Genomic DNA, 15,319 nt, shown 5'->3' on the forward strand with positions numbered 1-15,319 from the left:
GGAGACATCTCACCCTAATGAATGTCGATTATAAGATTTTTGCAAAGACCATTATGAACAGGATGAGTGACTATTTGGACGTAATAATAGCTAAACAACAAACATGTGCAATAAAGGGAAGATTTATGTGGGACAACTTGAACACATTAAGAGAACTAGTTTTTGATAAAAATGGTGACAGTTTTTACATTGTGGCTTTGGACCAAAGAAAAGCATTTGACTATATCTCAAGAGACTATTTGTGGGAGATTTTAAAACTGTATCAATTCCCTGAAAATTTCATAAACATGATTAAATGCCTTTATGTTAAATCGACGGTTGAAGTAAATGTTAACGGTTCCTTGACTGAACCATTTGAAGTTATGCGGGGTGTAAAGCAAGGGTGCCCTCTGAGTGCAGCCCTATATATTTTATCTATAAACCCACTTGTACAAAAAATCCAAGATGATCATAGACTTAAGGGTCTTCAAATAGGAAAGAACAGAGTCGTGATCTCTGCTTATGCTGATGACATAACTGTATTTGTGAAATCTAAACAAGAACTAGACATCATCTTTGAATATTTTAGCGAGTATGAGCAAGTCTCTGGAGCCTCCCTAAATAAAGCTAAAACGGAATGTGTCTGGATTGGAAATGAAAAAAACAAATTTCCCATAGATGTCCTAGAAGTTCAGCAATTAAAGGTTTTAGGTATATATATAGATAATAATGGCTGTGTCGACCATAACTGGTCAAAAAAAGAAGAAGTAATACAAGATGAAATTGATAAATGGAAATCATGTAATCTAAGTTATAAAACTAGAATAAATATTATAAAACTTTTCTATTATCAAAAATACTGTTTTTATCATGCATCTTACCTCCGACAGAAGTTTGGATAAAAAGACTTCATAAAATATGCTGTAATTTCATATGGGATACAACTCGTGAGGTTACAAAACGTGAGCTCCTTTTTAAGAGAAGGGAACTGGGAGGCCTTGGGGCTGTCGATATATCCCTAAAAACTAAAATAGCAGTGTGCAAAATCATCGCGAGTGGTATTGCCAGGCAAACCGAATGGATAGGGAACATCTCCAACTGGAAATCTAAAAAAGGTCCATCGAGGAAAGGAATTCCGTATTATAAACTGATGTTTTCCGACTTCACTAACAAATTTAAAGATCTAAACAACGATTGGGTGGAAGACTCGAGCAAAGAAATATATCTTTTAATTGTTGATCGAGTTTATAGTAACCCTGTGGCTTTCAGAAATTTGGAGGAAGACCAAAACAAAGAATGTCTCCAAAATTTACAGAATAAAATCCTATCTGAACACCTGAGAGATACAACTTGGTTAGTCGCTGTAAGAAGGCTCCCAGTAAGAGCGGTTGTGAAATGGAGCTGTTTTGTAAAAACCAGTAAATGCCCGATGCCTAACTGTAATGAAGAGGAAACACTCGAACATTTCCTGTTAGAGTGTTATCGCTCTAAAGAAACATGGGCTAAATTAAAAATCATTGGTCTCAATATAGAAATAAATATGAACTCAATTTTCTATGGCATTTTTAAAGAAAATTGTAGCAAGACCAAGCATGACTTCATTTGGTTCATAATATGTTTGACTAAATCTAAACTCTGGAAAACAAGGTCTAGAATGACTATAAATCAAACGTTTATATCCAGTGATGTTGTATTCAAGGACATTCAAAAAGAGCTAAGAAGACTAAAAAGCAGCACATCTTGGTTTAAAGACTCTTCAGTGTGGGACAATATTTGCGTGTAATTGTACTTTGACTATGTAAGTTTTTTTTTTTTTTTCTCCCTTTCTTTCTGAATATGACTTGTGTAAGATTGTAAATTTTGCATAAATTCAATAAAACTCATTAAAAAAAAAAAAAGCAAGGGTGGTAAAGGACTCGGCAAAGGAGGCGCTAAGCGTCATCGCAAGGTGCTTCGTGATAACATCCAGGGGATCACCAAGCTGGCTATTCGCCGTCTGGCTCGCCGTGGTGGTGTAAAGCGTATTTCTGGTCTGATCTATGAAGAGACTCGCGGTGTGCTGAAGGTGTTTCTAGAGAACGTGATCCGCGACGCCGTCACCTACACCGAGCATGCCAAGAGAAAGACCGTGACCGCCATGGATGTGGTGTACGCCCTGAAACGCCAGGGACGCACCCTGTACGGCTTCGGCGGTTAAACGCTCTAACACCGAACGACGCGAATACAACGGCTCTTTTAAGAGCCACCCACATGTCTAGAAAAAGAGCTGTTCCGTGTGGAAAAAAAAAAGGCTTTTTCTTTCATGAAGCATAAGGCATCAAACGCTGTACAGAAGTAGCATAAGTGGTAGGTCTATTTGTATTTTTTGTAATAAACTCTATATATATGCACAGTATTAAATATTATGAAATGCTTGATTAAAACGATTTAGAAGATGATTTTAGTAGAAACTTCTATATTTCTCTCTCTCTCTCTCTCTCATACACACGCATACATGCATATATAATATAAAACGATTTTTTCTCAAGCCAATTGTTTTTTCATAGTGCACGTTGTCCTGAAAGTACAAGGGCGGGAAGGGAAACAAAGCGTAGCGGAGGACGAGGAGGAGGGAGGAAGCATGGAGGCAGGGAGGAAGCAGAGTGCAGTAGGAGGCGCCATGCAGGGGGAGGTATCGAATTTTGGCCAATCAAAAAAAGGTGTCTTGTCTGGGCGTCATTAGCATGTGGGTCTGTAAATAGAGCGGGCGCGAGGCGGGCGCCAGTCATTTTCTATTCGTTTATTCGAGAAACAGCAGCATGCCCGATCCAGCCAAGACCGCGCCCAAGAAGGGATCAAAGAAAGCCGTGACCAAGACGGCCGGCAAAGGAGGCAAGAAGCGCAGAAAATCCCGGAAGGAGAGCTACGCCATCTACGTGTACAAGGTCCTGAAGCAGGTGCACCCTGACACCGGCATCTCATCCAAGGCCATGGGCATCATGAACTCCTTCGTGAATGATATTTTTGAGCGCATCGCTGGTGAGTCTTCTCGTCTGGCTCATTACAACAAACGCTCCACCATCACCTCCAGGGAGATCCAGACCGCCGTGCGCCTGTTGCTTCCCGGCGAGCTGGCCAAGCACGCCGTGTCCGAGGGTACAAAAGCCGTCACCAAGTACACCAGCTCCAAGTAAAGCGCGTTACCGCCGTCTTCATCAACCCAACGGCTCTTTTAAGAGCCACCCACTTTTCATACAAAGAGTAATTTCCTCTCTTTCGCTTTCTCTCTCTCGCTGTGTGTGTGTGTGTGTGTGTGTGTGTGAGGGGGAGGGGGACTTCTGAAGCGCTGCACTCCCGCGGATGTTCAGGCTTTTGGGTAATTCTAGCAGTCTGTTAAATGCAGAGATGAGTAAATCTAAACAGGGTTGTAGCACGGTTTAGGGGGTTGTATAATCTGAGCAATGCAAAATGGGACTTTAGCAGCACGAAGTTATTCGTATTAAGATTGTACTAACAGGAAGTAGTTGAAAATGGTTTTCTAGTAGCACATAATCATTCTAAATCAGGGGTGCCCAAACTTTTTCCTGTGAAGGGCCAAAAATCAAACTTGATTGAGGGCTGTGGGCCAAAAGTAAATGTTGCATTATACCAAACTATATTATATTAAAATTAAAGTTGCCATGGTTCTCATTTATCATTTCATAATATTTACAAATAAATTAATAGAAAATGTTAGTCTGTATCTGCTGCACTAATGCAGTTTTATTTTCAGAGTTCTATAGTTCAATGAAACTTATAGTATAATTAAAACATAGAACCAATCCCATTTATAATACATGTTCAATACCTAATACAACTATTCAAGCTATAAGCAATACAGCCACATGCCTGCAATATCAGTGACCTCTAATGAGACACATGAAGCTGGTCCTTATTTTTCAAACGTTTTTCCAAATTGGGATGCAGCGGACTTACTGTCAAAGTCAGGATATTATGGTGGTAAGAGTCAGTTACTTTGCATCTCAGTTTACACTTGTTTAAGTTCATCAGACTGAAAGTCTGTTCACAGTGGTAGGTACTGCCAAACAGAGACAGCATCACTTGTGCCCGTTTGCACATCTGTACCTGTTTGCTGGGACACATTTGTAGAAGTCTGTCAAGGGAAGGGACCTGAACTTGTGTTTGAGTTCTGAATCACACTGAAGCTCAATTGGTTCCATCTGTAGATCATCACTGACTGTGTCCACACTGATGGTGAAGGGTTGAACAAACCACTCAGTCAGAAGCATTGTGTCTGAAGTCCTCAAAGCGACTGTCAAACTCCTGGAAAAGGTTGCTGAGAACAGCATCATACTCGGGTACCTTCTCTTTCATCATGCCTGCCTCTCTAAAACAGGGAAAATGGGCTACATTTCCTGGATGTGGAGATGAGAGAGAGGAACAGTGTGAGATGGGGAGTGAAAGAAGAGAGAGGGAGGAAAATAGAATAAATAACTGACAAAACAAGGAAATTAAATCATGATCATTTAAGAGAACTTTGACACAAAATTTATCAGCTTGATTAACAAAAAAACCCAAAGCTGACACCACTGGATATAAATGCTAACTAAATATAAGTATTAATAATAACAATAACTGCACATAAAACTATGGTGAATATTATAATTGTGAATGTTAGCTGCTGAGAGATGTCTTCTGAGCAGCAGTAGTTTTTGTTTGAAGGCTCTGACGTGATAAAAATGCTGGGTGATAATCTGGTCTTTTCCCTGGAGCTGAACATTTAAAACATTGAGCAGCTCTGTGACGTCCACCAGGAAAGCCAGGTCAGAAAACCATTTCTTATCCATGGGCACTTGAATACTACCAATCTTGCTTTCCTGAAAAGCTCTGATCTCATCACGCAGATCAAAAAATCTCCTGAGAACTTTTCCTCTGCTCAGCCATCTAACCTCCTGGTGGTACAACACATCACCATATTGCACATCCATCTCATCCAACAGTACCTTGAACTGCAGGTGAGAGAGAGCGCCTTGGAGCGTATATCATTCACAATTTTGACGACGTCACGCATCACATCCACAAGCCCGATGGATTGGGCACATAGCTGTTCTTGATGTAAAATACAGGAAATCTGATAGCTGGCCCGTGTGGCACTTTCTTGAGCTGATGAAGGACGTAGCAGCGCGCTCTGCTCAGATCGAAGTTTAGCAAGCAGGTCGTTAGCCTTCTGTTTTCATGCCTCGCCGCTGTCCTTTGAGAAAGCTGAAGAACGTTTTGTTTCATAATGACGGATATTGTACTCTTTCAAAACAGCAACTGACTGCTTGCAAACTAGACACACTGCCTTTGAATTGATTTCAGTAAATAAAAAGTCAACTTGCCAAACCTTTTTAAATTTCCTCTTGTCTGTGTGCCAGTGCCTGGATCTCTCCATTATTACCTGTTTGTTGACTGTCGCGATGCATGCTGGCCTTGAAGTACGCATGTACATTAAATAAAATTCTAATTCTTATTCTCTACATTTAATTTCAATTTACATTTTTTGTAGCTCAAAAATAAATTTAAAAAAATGTTAAATTAGAAATGAAGATCAGCATCAATTAATTAGCACAAAGACATTCAAAAGAATGTTCTAGTAGCACATAGATATTGAAAAGAATGTTCTAGCAGCATGGAATACAACACACACACACACACACACAAGGCTATAGCGGAGCCTATAGTCACGCGCGCTGTGCTTTACACGGCCCCCAACGCGCTCTGCTTCCGATACTACACACACCACTCGACAGCTGCAAAGACATCAGGCTCGTTCACAAGGCTCCTCTTTAACTCGGCCCAGAACGCATACGACGGCCGTGCCTGCTTTTCGCCCGTTTTTACACACCACATCGCACCAAATGCGCAGCCCGCCGGCTTGAGTACAACGCGCGCCGCGCCTTTTCATGTGCGCTGCGCGAGACTGTTGCTCTCTAGCCGGCCAGGCCGGGCCACGGGAGAAACGAGAAAGCCCGTCCTCGCTCAGCGTGTGCTTCAACGTTTTGAATCTCGTCTTGCGAGTGGGATTTTCACCGAGAAATGCCATGAGAAAACACATCTGAGCGCGCGCCGCGTCCGTGCATTCATTCAGCGGCGCCCGAGTTGAGTCTACAACGCTCTCATATCTGTTTTTAAGACCAGCCCCCCCGGCCGCGGGGAGGGAGGATCCTGTGTTACACACTAACGTACAGCGTACGACTCGTGTATTCTACGTAGTTCCAAGAGAGATGGCAGAAGTCGCACCCGCTCCCGCTGCCGCGCCGGCCAAAGCGCCCAAGAAGAAAGCAGCTTCGAGAGCACAAAAAGCCGGCCCTAGCGTCGGCGAGCTGATCGTCAAAGCCGTTTCCTCGTCTAAGGAGAGGAGCGGCGTGTCTCTCGCTGCTCTGAAGAAAGCGCTGGCTGCCGGCGGATATGATGTGGAGAAGAACAACTCCCGCGTCAAGATCGCCGTTAAGGGTCTCGTGACTAAAGGCACTCTGGTGCAGACCAAAGGGACCGGCGCGTCTGGCTCTTTCAAGCTGAACAAGAAGCAGACCGAAGCCAAGAAGCCCGTGAAGAAAGCCGCGCCCAAAGCGAAAAAGCCCGCCGCTACTAAGAAGCCCAAGAAGGTAGCAGCCAAGAAACCCGCCGCCGCGGCCAAGAAGTCTCCTAAGAAGGCGAAGAAGCCCACAGCCGCCGCAAAGAAAGCCACCAAGAGCCCGAAGAAGGCGAAAAAGCCCGCAACCCCTAAAAAGGCAGCCAAGAGCCCCAAGAAAGCGAAAGCTGTCAAGCCCAAGACCACAAAACCTAAAGCGACAAAGGCGAAGAAGGCAGCACCCAAAAAGAAGTAAAGACGTTTGTTTCTTTCATGCTTTTGTTCCTTAAACGGCTCTTTTAAGAGCCACCCATATTTTCCTTTAAAGAGCGACAATTCATTTTCAGTCAAGCTTTATGGAATCAAAGCAATACACGTTAGAAACATACAATACTATGGATACACATATCTGCTACATATGTATACATAACCACACGCTGATGCTGATTTTAGTACAGTAGAATAGAATCCTGATCGTGATTCCTTAACGTCATTCCTGATCTCCAAAACCATCACAGAATATGTAGGATAACATATTGATGCATAATAAATCAATGTTAATGATAAGAATAAATGAATTCAGTATATAGTTGTTACTTTGTGCTTTTGTATGAATATTCCCTTCTGTCTGTTTTCATTCGCGCGCTCTCTCTCTCACACACTCACACACGCACAAACAGGGGTGGGAGGGGTGACGCTGGAATTCGACGGCCTGTTTGTGATTGGCTAATGTGCCACTGCGTTCTTAGCGAATAAGAGAGTGGCCGTTTTGTCTATATCACGGAGAGCTCGGGGTGTAACGTTTATTTCGGAGTTGTTGTTAGAACAGATCTGAGCATCAAGATGAGTGGCAGAGGAAAAACCGGCGGAAAGGCTAGAGCTAAGGCCAAGACTCGTTCATCCAGGGCTGGACTTCAGTTCCCCGTGGGACGTGTGCACAGGCTTCTGCGTAAAGGCAACTATGCCGAGCGCGTCGGTGCCGGCGCTCCGGTCTACCTGGCCGCAGTGTTGGAGTATCTGACCGCTGAGATCCTGGAATTGGCCGGTAACGCCGCCCGTGACAATAAGAAAACTCGTATCATTCCCCGCCACTTGCAGCTCGCCGTGCGTAACGACGAGGAGCTGAACAAACTGCTCGGCGGAGTGACCATCGCTCAGGGTGGTGTGCTACCGAACATTCAGGCTGTGCTTCTGCCTAAAAAGACCGAGAAGGCCGTCAAGACCAAGTAAACTCGTCCACTGCTGCTTTGTCAGTACCCAAAGGCTCTTTTAAGAGCCACCATCTCTGCTTCAAAAGTGCAATTTTACACCCCTTTTTCTACTGAAAGTGTGCACTAGAAAGTCAGCACGTTTGAAATGAAAACACAAGCGTTATACTTTGCTAATAATTACGTGATTAACGTTAAGTAATAGTAGTAATAATAATAATAATAATAATAATAATAGTGGTAGTTAGCCTGTTGCTTAAATGAAATCCAAGGGGTGAAAGTGCACTTCTAAGACAGCATATTTATAAATAAAAAAGGACTTGATAATTTTCTAGTCATGATTTGATACCATATTTAAGTAATGACTATAAGAACAATAGCAGTTAGCGTGATGGTTAAATGAAGTCAGGAGTGAAAATGGTTTGTGACGGCGTTGTGTGTGTTCCTAATGAACAAAGCATTTGTGTTAGAGAGAGCGCCAATAGAATAGAATTGTGGCGGGCGTCTTGTGTTTCGAACGGTGGCAGAGAAGACGGTCCAATAGTCAACAGGTGACGTAAAACGTTCTATCGAATAGCAGACGAGCGCGTTCGAGACGCCCAATCAGCGCAGGGCGGCGTTATGGCTTAAAAAGGCCGCGTTCGAGCGCGCCGTTTATTCTGTTTTTCTATCCGTGAAATACAGAGCTCGACGCTATGGCAAGAACCAAGCAGACCGCCCGTAAGTCCACCGGTGGCAAAGCGCCAAGGAAGCAGCTCGCCACTAAGGCTGCCCGCAAGAGCGCGCCGGCTACCGGCGGCGTGAAGAAGCCTCACCGTTACAGGCCTGGCACCGTGGCTCTGAGGGAGATCCGCCGTTATCAGAAGTCTACTGAGCTGCTCATCCGCAAGCTGCCCTTCCAGCGCCTGGTGAGAGAAATCGCTCAGGATTTCAAGACCGACTTGCGTTTCCAGAGTTCGGCCGTCATGGCCCTGCAGGAGGCGAGCGAGGCATACCTGGTCGGTCTGTTCGAGGACACCAACCTGTGCGCTATCCACGCCAAGAGAGTGACCATCATGCCCAAGGATATTCAGCTGGCCCGCCGTATTCGCGGAGAACGCGCTTAAACTACAAATCCGTCTAATAGACACAAAGGCTCTTTTAAGAGCCACTTCATCGTCTCAGAAAACAGCAAATTTTCTTTCTTGGGCAGTTTAAGTATTAGAACGTGGTACAGAGGGAGAAGGAACAGTAATAATTATGTATGTGTGTGTGTAAATGAAGTACACGGCTTTCTATATCTATCAACATTAGAAAAAGGTTGGTTATTTATTTTACATTTTCATGATAAATATAGTCCTATGAGTATTACATAATGTTTGTTTTTATAGATGAGCCGTTAATTGTGGTTATGTCCGAACAATACAATGCACAGTAATGAACTGTGTCTGTAAAATAGCCCAAACCTACCTTCTGTTTCGGGCGGCGTTGTGCTGGATGGAGCTTGACTGCCCCCGTGTGTCCAAACTCGGGAACGGCAACTTTCTAGAAGCGGATTTCTGGGCAAGAGCTATTACATCATACATACATTTCATCCATCATCCCTTTTGTCCCGTCCATGATAATTGTTTTTGTAATTTAATAATTGTAGACATGACCTTATCTTTGAAATCTTCTTCCCTATTTGTGGATATTCTCTCTCTCTCTCTCTGTGTCTATATATATATATATATATATATATATGTATGTATGTGCACTGTATTAAATATTATTTAATGTGTTTGTTTAAAACGAGTTAGAAGACGGTTTTAGTAGAAACATACCTCTATATTTCTCTCTCTCATACACACACATTATATATATATATATATATATATATATATATATATATATATATATATATATCAGTATCTCACAAAAGTGAGTACACCCCTTGCATTTTTGGAAATATTTGATTATATCTTTTCATGTGACAACACTGAAGAAATGACACTTTGCTACAGTGTAGTAGTACAGTAGTGAGTGTACAGCTTGTGAGCTCTTTGAATAACTGTTCTTTTATTACTGTGACACTGTCTAAATGTACATTTTGGACTCTCAAAAAGATGGCACCCATTCACGTGCATTCTACTGACTTACAGAACTCGAATTTCCTTTGAAAATTCTTTGTGCTCGGATGAAGAAAGAAAGTCACATAAGAACTTTCTTTTTTGGTTGAAATATTCCTTTGATGAAGTTGTCCTGTTGCAGTAATACATAAAGAATGATACGAACTGGAGTTATTTTGCACATATTGAATTAAGGTTTGTTGTGTTTCCTAGTTATGATTATAGCACATTTTTCATCACAATGTCTGAATGTGTCAAGGACCACATTTCAGGGATTTCGTCATTGCACATCGTAATTGGTGTATTTTGTATTTTTAATCTAGTTTTTATCGTTGCTGGGTTTTTTTTCTAGTCATCCACCAGTATTGAAGGCCATCTCAGTGCCAGGGAGGGCCTCCAGCCGTCTCTACTGGCATTAGGAAGGATCAAGGGCAGGATTGACAAATTCTACGTGGTAGTGGATAAGCACCTCATCCCTTGCACAGGAACCAGCTCCTTGAGTGCTATAGATGAACTCTTCAAAGTCCACTATGTGTTCAAACTGTCATATGAGGAAGCCCTTGTCAACATCTTTACCTTCCTGCAGACTACGATCTACAACATTGATGTTGGTCTTACCAGTCAGTCTCCCAGAGTAAAGGAATTGCGTGCAAAGCTTTTGCACTAGGTTAAATGTTAGTGTTTCTGTTGTCAAAGTCTGCATGCAAAGCCACGAGAGTCACGCACAGTTTCTATCCTTCGTTAAAGTTTAAGTTATTATGTGCACAGCGTGGCTGTAGCCGACAGTATGTGACTTGGGTGAACTTGTAAAAGCCCGGAGTTTGAAGTTCTACATGCCTTTTGATCTACAGGGTCCAAATGGGTCAGATGAATATATTCACTATGAGGTGAATATATTGCACCTCAATTCATGCTGGTTTGTTACATCTAAGATACTGTGTTGAAAATAAAAGTTCAACCTTATACAGCAACTGATGTGTTAGCTGTTCTTTTATTGACGAGTACACACATTTTAAAGGTCTGCATTTTTAGGCAGACAGGGTGTAGATCACATTTAATTACACTAGTGTTGAAAATAACTCAATCAGGTTGAGCTATTGACACATTTACTGTAGATTCAACACTTTCTTAGTGTAAATGGAGCCTGTGAGGAGTAAAAAAACTACACCAATGGTGCTAACAGTGAACACTTACAGTGCTTGTTCAACACTATGAGAGTGTAGAAAAAAAAACAATACTGAAAGTGTAAATTGAACTCTATTTAGTGTGGACCTATATAAACTCTTGATAAGTGTTAATTTTAACACTGTGAGTGTAAAAATAACACTTTAAAATTTGCTGTGTACAATCAGAAATGATTGGGAAAAGGGTAAAGGTGGAGGGGTAGCAACTTTTGTAAGAAATGATGTGAGATATAATCTAATCAATAAAGGGAAAGAACACGAATCTGTGGTAGTCAAAATACGGACAGGAAAAGACAGTATAACGATATTCAACTTTTACAATCCCCGTAATAGACAGAGCACTGATACTCCAAATGCAGTATGTGGGTTGACGTGAGGGAAATTAGTACGGTGTGGGGATTTTAACACACACACACACACACAGCACAATACAGGGGAGTAAGAATACAGATATAAATGAATCAGTGATCGAGGAATTTATACACGATAAAAATTTGGTATGTGTTAATGACGGGAAGGACACGTGGTATTGTAGTTCACATAATGCAGAAAGCGCTATCGATCTGACAATAACGTCAACTGAAATTGCAGGAATCAACACCCGGGAGGGTTTAGACCATTCGACAGTAGGTAGCGAGAACGCCAAGGTGGAAGTTAGAGAAAGCCGACCAGCAGATGTTCCAAACGTAGAGCGAAATGAAACGTGTGGGATTAGCGAATAAGGATATAACAGATGTCGAAGAAACGAACGGAAAAGTGACCACGGCCATTATACGACCAGATGAAGAAACAATGCCAAAAAAGATAGGAAGTAAACGAAGAAAGAGCGTGCCACGGTGGGATGAGAGCTGTACTGTAGCAATTAAAAAGAGAAATAAAGCTTTTAGGAAACTCGAAGCTCACCGTACACTGGAAACTTTGATTAACTATAAAATGGCGCAAGCAGTAGGTAAGAAAACAATCAGATCAGCCAAACGTGTATATTGGAGACAATTCTGCAGTAAAATTGGAAGAGAAACCCAGCTATCAGACATATGGAGAACAATTAGGAAAATGAGTGGAATAAGAAACAATGTGTAAATACCAGTGTTAAATAGCAACAATAAAAATGCAATCAGCAATGCAGAAAAAAAACAGAACTTTTGGTAAAAACTTTTGTGAAGCTCCACAGTACTGAAAACCTATCCTCAACAGCCAAGCAGTGTAGAGATCAGACACTTGCCCAAAATCCAGTGATAGTAGAAAGAAGGACTTGCCATTTACTCTATTTGAGTTCAAAAGAGTTATATCAAACGCACGGCAAACGACATCAGGGAAGTACAGTACATGCTATAGCATGTTAGGCCACATGAGAGACATCACGCTTGATGTATTATTAAGACTGTTCAATATGGTATGGAATACAGGAAAAATCCCACTAACACGGAAACGGTTCCAATACTCAAACCCGGCAAATACAGTCAGATCCGTCAAGTTACAGACCCACAGTGTTAACGTCACAGGGAAAACTACAGAGAGGATGATAACAGATAGATTAGATCACTATATAGAAAGTAAAATTCTTCTCTCACCGTATCAGTCAGGATTTCGTAAAGGGAGGGGGAGAATGGTAGAATCCATTTTATGCCTAGAGCCAGAAGTTAGGAAAGCTCGAACTAACAAAGAAAGTGTCATCTCTGTATTTTTCAATGTCGAAAAGATGTATGATACCCTTGGGAAGGATGGACTTCTTATTAAACTTGACGAATTAGGAATAAACGGAAAGATATATATAATTGGGTATTAGACTTCCTGAACAGAAGGCCAATAGAAGTTAGAGTAGGTGCAGAGTACTCAAATAGATATGCAGTGGAAAATTTTACCCCACAAGGCAGTGTATGTAGCCCAATACTGTATAATATTATGATTAAAGACATTTGATCAGGTCGGAGAAAATATAGGTAAGTCGCTTTATGCAGCTGACGAGGTTAGGGGTCGGGATATAGAATATGTAAGAAAGAAAATGCAACACGCAATAGGGAAAGTAGAACAGTGGGCAAATGAATAGGGTTTTAAACTATCAATTTCAAAATCACAAGGTATATGTTTTTCTAAACGTCATAAAACAGCACCATTGAAACTGTACAGGCAAGATCTTGAACAGGTCAAGGCTGTGTGATTTTTAGGAGAGCTTTTTGATGAGAAGTTTACCTGGTGTCAGCATACTGATAAAATTAAGAACAAATGTAAAAAGATGAATAATGTTCTGAGACCGGGGAGCAAGTAGGGCATCGCTCATAAATATCTATCAGGCTCTTACAAGAGTTGTCTTTGATTACGGTCGCCTAATGTATCTTAAAAATCTTAAAAAGCTTGACGTGGAACAGGCGCAAGAACTCTGGATCTGTACTAGAGCATTTAAATCATCACCAGTGACTGCGTTACAGGTCGAGACAGGAGAGATGCTGTGATTTATATTGGATAAATCTATGAGGGCATAGCAGGGTGTACCCCAAGAATGCTCAGAGTTTTATAGGACTAACTTCTTTAAGAGTTTGGGATGGGTAAGAAATGTAAAGGCACAAAATGCAGGCCTCAGCCAGCTACAAGAAAGCCCCATTGAGGTGAACTGTACCACCCTGGAAATTCATACAACCATCTGTAGATACAAGATTACAACAAATATTAAAAGAGGAATCTAAAATAGCACCACAGTGGATAATACTTCAAAAATATATGGACCATTATCAGGATAAATGACTTGTATATACAGATGGCTCAAGACTGGCCACACCGGTGTGGCTTTGTTCATTCCTCGTGAAGTAGCAGTCAAAAAAAGAGCGACCGATCATTTATCAGCGTACACCGTAGAACTATCAGGAGTCCTATTGTCACTGCAGCGGTCGGAAAAAAATAATCAGAACTAAGATGTCGCTATAGCTTCTGACAGTCTATCTGCACTATCAAATATACAGTCTGGGAAAACATCATGTAGACAAGACATTGGTTAACAAATATATTATCTGCTTCTCATACTCCATGGTAGGGAGCTGAATGTTTCCTTCTTTTGGGTTCCTGCACATGTAGGGGTGGAAGAAAATGAAACTGTGGATGTACTGGCAAAAAGATTGATAAAGCATGAAACAGTTGATATACAAGTACCATTAAGTAGAGCAGATGTTAAAACCATTATAAAGAGACACATAAAATACGGCAGGAATACTGGGACATATGTATGAGGCAAAGCAGGAACCCAAAGGAAGAGATGATAATTATGTGTCTTAGAATAGTTCATGCTGGCTTAAATCTAACATTACACAGAATAGGAAAACACCCCACTGGACTCTGCACACACTGCAATACACAAGAGACGGTAAAACACATTCTGTTAGACTGCAAAAGATATCAGGAGGAGAGAACTGAGCTAGAGATGTGAATTGGAATGCAAAACATGACACTAAAGAACTTGCTGGGGAAAAAACATCTGGGAAAATGCACTGTCCCCTAATAAACTATCTAAAAAATACTGGGATAAGTGAAAGACTGTAGTAATTTAGTATGAACATCTAGTATTCAGGAACTCAGAACTCAGGTGCAGGTTTTCATTCTGACCAAGCAGAAGCCACACCCGAGTCTATTGAAAGTCAAGATCGACCGATTTAACAGGTGGAGTCGGGTGTGACTCCTGCTCAGTTTGTGGATTAGATCGGACAAAACCGATTGAGCTTAGGCTAGCAAATCAGTCTTAATGAAGTTTTCATAAGGTTCAAGCCTTAATGACCTACCAGCACAATAGTTAAAATCAGATATTGGGGGAAAATTATTAGTTCTCAAAGCATATAGTTAAAAGAAATAAAAGCAAAGGCTCAAAACTGTTTGTCCAAAAAAAGTTTGTTGTATCACAAATTCAGTAGTTTGGAGAAAATGGGAGAGCTTGTGGCAGATAAGGCAAATGTTTGTCGGCTTTAGAAAAAAGCAACATAAGTGCAGGAGTCAAACCCCCATTTCATAAGAACAAGCTAAAATCCCACACATTAATCATATAGACAAAATTTTAGCTTCAGAGTAAAGAGGATAAAGCAGTTTCAAAGGAGAAGTTTACACAACAGTCACATTCATAGAGAAACAAGCTATTCTTCGACAGGAGCAAACTTTGCATGGTAGCTATCATTCATTAACACGGCTAGCATGCTAGAAATCACATGTGCTCACTTTCATTCAAACTGAAAGCATATGAATAGATGGTGAAGAGTAAATAAATTTAAAGTCTAGATGAAAAGAACAAATGTT

At 41.3% G+C, this 15,319-nt stretch overlaps 4 protein-coding genes across 4 annotated transcripts; all 4 read left to right on the forward strand.

Moving 5' to 3' along the window:
* Positions 1-2,777: 2,777 nt before the first annotated feature.
* Positions 2,778-3,302, forward strand: LOC128604730 (histone H2B-like). The gene has a single exon (XM_053619851.1). It carries the CDS (start codon positions 2,778-2,780, stop codon positions 3,150-3,152), a length of 375 nt encoding a protein of 124 aa, XP_053475826.1. The 3' UTR covers positions 3,153-3,302.
* Positions 3,303-5,386: 2,084 nt separating this feature from the next.
* Positions 5,387-6,843, forward strand: LOC128604716 (histone H1-like). Its single transcript, XM_053619841.1, has one exon. It carries the CDS (start codon positions 6,225-6,227, stop codon positions 6,825-6,827), a length of 603 nt encoding a protein of 200 aa, XP_053475816.1. The 5' UTR covers positions 5,387-6,224; the 3' UTR covers positions 6,828-6,843.
* Positions 6,844-6,991: 148 nt separating this feature from the next.
* On the forward strand, positions 6,992-7,947 carry LOC128604723 (histone H2A). The gene has a single exon (XM_053619847.1). It carries the CDS (start codon positions 7,415-7,417, stop codon positions 7,799-7,801), a length of 387 nt encoding a protein of 128 aa, XP_053475822.1. The 5' UTR covers positions 6,992-7,414; the 3' UTR covers positions 7,802-7,947.
* Positions 7,948-8,204: 257 nt separating this feature from the next.
* Positions 8,205-15,089, forward strand: LOC128604720 (histone H3). Its single transcript, XM_053619844.1, has 2 exons — positions 8,205-9,078; positions 10,219-15,089. Exon 1 carries the CDS (start codon positions 8,475-8,477, stop codon positions 8,883-8,885), a length of 411 nt encoding a protein of 136 aa, XP_053475819.1. The 5' UTR covers positions 8,205-8,474; the 3' UTR covers positions 8,886-9,078; positions 10,219-15,089.
* The last annotated feature ends 230 nt before the right edge of the window (positions 15,090-15,319 follow it).

Source organism: Ictalurus furcatus, unplaced genomic scaffold, assembly GCF_023375685.1.
Source record: "Ictalurus furcatus strain D&B unplaced genomic scaffold, Billie_1.0 scf2, whole genome shotgun sequence".
NCBI classification, from domain to species: Eukaryota; Metazoa; Chordata; class Actinopteri; order Siluriformes; family Ictaluridae; genus Ictalurus; species Ictalurus furcatus.

What these genes read in the sequence shown, in the direction of transcription:
- LOC128604730 (XM_053619851.1), top strand. Translation starts at nt 2,778, where the DNA reads ATGCCCGATCCAGCCAAGACCGCGCCCAAGAAGGGATCAAAGAAAGCC.
- LOC128604716 (XM_053619841.1), top strand. Translation starts at nt 6,225, where the DNA reads ATGGCAGAAGTCGCACCCGCTCCCGCTGCCGCGCCGGCCAAAGCGCCC.
- LOC128604723 (XM_053619847.1), top strand. Translation starts at nt 7,415, where the DNA reads ATGAGTGGCAGAGGAAAAACCGGCGGAAAGGCTAGAGCTAAGGCCAAG.
- LOC128604720 (XM_053619844.1), top strand. Translation starts at nt 8,475, where the DNA reads ATGGCAAGAACCAAGCAGACCGCCCGTAAGTCCACCGGTGGCAAAGCG.